The following is a 3251-nucleotide window of genomic DNA, read 5'->3' on the forward strand; positions in this document are numbered from 1 at the left end:
TTTACTCATGATATAATTATTGATTTAACAACAGTTTACCCACGCGTATGTATCGTGATCCCCGACTAGTTTCACATTCACATGGGCTGACTAGTGAAGGGTACTCGATAAATACTCGTGAATAAATGTGTTATGAAATCAATAATAGGATATTTGACAATAAAATAAATGTTTAATCCGTCAGACAGATTTTTGAACAATATTGGATACGTATTTTTTTTCTCGTAAACAAAAAATGAACAACATCACACGAGATTTTAAATCTCTGTATCCCCAGTGAATTAAAATCTCACATCATTTTAATGACGTGATAAATTGAAAAATACAAATTAAATATTATTTATAAATCTATCTGACGGACAAAACAGATTTGTAATATTATATTTAATCAAATACCTTATCATTAAGTCTTTTCATGAACATTTTACTTATGATTCTGCCTCAAAGCCGCGGCTATGTCCCTGACGTCAAGTCTGACTTTCGGCTTATGTTGCGGCGGTTCGAAATAGAAGTCGAAACGTTTGAATGATTCTATCTCTCTCTCTGAAACCTCCAGAGACGAGAGGTTGGTTATGCTCGAGTCCGGGAGGAACACGCTGGATTCTGTAATGAAAAGATTAGATTAGTTTGTTGTGAAATAGAAAAAAAACTAGTTTCTCGTCCGGTTTGAATGGTAGAGAACGCCTATGGTATTAAATCTACTATTATACTTATTTTTATAAGAAGTATCAATAAATAAAGAACAACAAAGTAATCTTGTTTAAACTTTTGAAAGCGCCCTAGGAGCTTGAAACAGTTAATTAACAGCTATATTTTCATAAGAGTATATGAGCATAGCTCCTAGCTTCCAATTTCAGCTATACTAGAAACTAAATATTTCTATCTAAGACCCCAACCCCAGCTATTAAAGAATCTAACTTCGGTCATCTATGACCGCACAAAGTGAGTCAAAGATTAGGTAAAGTCAAGTGATGTTTCACTTGATTATCCGTGCAGTCATAGCTCAGTGGGCTCAGTGGGTTTGTCGTAGTGAACATCACCACGACAAACCCACTAGGCGCAATATGTCACAGATTCGATCCCTGCGTAGGACAAGCGTGTGTGTGTGAACCACGCATGCTTGTCCTGAGTCTGGTTGTCTTTTGACAATTAGTAACATATCTTTGAAATAAAAATTATAATTTTCTTTTCATAGTCAGTGCTCATCCCTATTTCCTGTCCCTATAAGACAGCTGTAAGCTAGGTATACAGTAGTGGCTCACCGGTGTCGTGTTGCGCTTGCTTGGCTCGCGCGCCCACGGGCCCGAAGCGCGTGTCGGACGCGCCGCACTTGCCGCACGACCCCGTCGGGGACACCGGGCCTGACACACACACACACAATATTATAGTACGTACAGTTGGAACAGGAAGAAAAGAATAGAGTATTTATTTATTTGATTAAATAAATATATAAAAATCAAAGATTCGTCTTGATTTAGGCCAGGGAAGGTGTAAAGGGTGAGAAAATATGGAAAAATTGTTTAGAAGGCAAAAAATACATGATTAATTTGTCACGTAAACTACTCTATAGTCCGATTTTTAATTCGAGGCAGTAAAATGACAATTGCAACTGTCATTTATACAAAAAAGGGTGACCCGTTACAATAGTGATGTTTGGAAATCTTACTACGACGATGACATTTAGTCATGCTTTATTTTATTATGTATCAAAAATTACTATTTCTATTAATTGAGCTTCTATAATTGTAAGTTGATATTAAATTTGTTTTTCATCCAACCACTGCATAATGTTAGAATTCATCCAGTTTGGTGTTGGATGCGCTCGACTTTTCTTGCATGGTAAGGTGCTTCATCTTATACCAGCACCGCATTTGGCTTTAATTTTATAAATTTAAATTAATATTTTTTTGTTACATTTAAAAACAGTCACCGTGCATAATATTATCTTTTGACTAATTGTCGTAAATATATTTTTTTATACAGAGCTAATTTGATATCTGAATAAAAAAATGTAAGCTCGACTAACTTTTGATTGTAATAAGTCGATTCTAACACATCACTATTTATTTGGAATTAAAAACCTGCCACACTGGAAATGTCATTTTACTGCCTCGAATTAAAAATCGGACTATAAGTCACTTTTCTTTTAAACTTATGTATTGTGTTGGCTGTCATATAAATTTAAAGAAGCCTGATGTTTCTTACGGAAATCTCTTAAAATTAACACGAGATCGAGTACTACGCAGGTGAAACAACGGGAAACAGCTAATTTAGATAAAGATAGTGACAATATCATCATTTGCCCTTATCCCAATTATTTTATTTGGGGTCGGCGCAAAATGTCATCTTCTTCCATACCTTCCTATCGGCCGTCATCTCACAAGAAACACACTTTAAAGATAGTGACAATATGTGACATAAATAAGGTCCATAATAATCTGCTGTTGCCAACGTTTCAGCAATTCAAGCGAAAGGTCTAAAGGTTCCTCTTAGAACGGACAGCATATAGTACCGTTTTAAATAACTTGTGAACAACATAGACATTTTTAAGCTCTGGTTAAACAACATTATATTTCTTTTGTTCAACTTTCGTGAAAGTGGTTCATAATATAATTATAATGTATAGTTACCGGCGTCTGGTGGTGGCTCGTACAGTTGTGACGGCCACGCTGGCCGCCCGCCCGGGCCTACCTCACAGGGGTCCTGAGAGAAAACAACAAAATATAAATATAATACAAACATTGCAAAAATAAAAATCTAATCCATAAAATGTTACAGCATTTGTTAGCTAGATAGAGTTTAAGTGAAATAAGTGTCGCAAATGATTTTATTTTATGTCAAAATGTTAAAATTTATATAAGATGTCGGTTATATCGCGTTTCCAAAAACTATCCTATGTTCTTTCTCAAGGTCAACTCTATATCTGTACCAAATTTCATTAAAACCAGTTCAGTGGTTTAGACGCGAAAGCGTAACTAACAGACAGACAGACAGAGTTACTTTCGCATTTATAATATTAGTAGGGATTAAGTGGGTACGTCAATTAACTTCGTAACCAAAATGGTGACTACGTATGTCGGGATTCGGGGCATTCGTTGTTGGCATTTTGTACGAGATACACCGGTGATCTCGATAAACTCTGATTTGACGGAAAAGAACATCGTGTGAGATACAATAAAGCATTGTGAAAAGACTGCACGGATAGCCGAGTGGTTGAGGTCACCACACCAAACCCACTGTGCGCGACGTGT

At 36.1% G+C, this 3251-nt stretch overlaps 1 protein-coding gene across 1 annotated transcript in view; it reads right to left on the bottom strand.

Moving 5' to 3' along the window:
- The window catches only part of LOC113508679, a 51273-nt gene continuing 48022 nt past the window's right edge, over positions 1-3251 (bottom strand). Inside the window, exons 47-49 of the mRNA XM_026891761.1 lie at positions 2631-2703; positions 1263-1361; positions 1-603 (exon numbers count right to left, since the gene is read on the bottom strand). Of these exons, the coding sequence (XP_026747562.1) occupies positions 425-603; positions 1263-1361; positions 2631-2703 (351 nt within the window). The 3' untranslated portion in view covers positions 1-424. The remainder of the gene's footprint in view (positions 604-1262; positions 1362-2630; positions 2704-3251) is intronic.

The sequence above is a fragment of the Trichoplusia ni genome, chromosome 3 (assembly GCF_003590095.1).
Source record: "Trichoplusia ni isolate ovarian cell line Hi5 chromosome 3, tn1, whole genome shotgun sequence".
Lineage (NCBI taxonomy): Eukaryota > Metazoa > Arthropoda > Insecta > Lepidoptera > Noctuidae > Trichoplusia > Trichoplusia ni.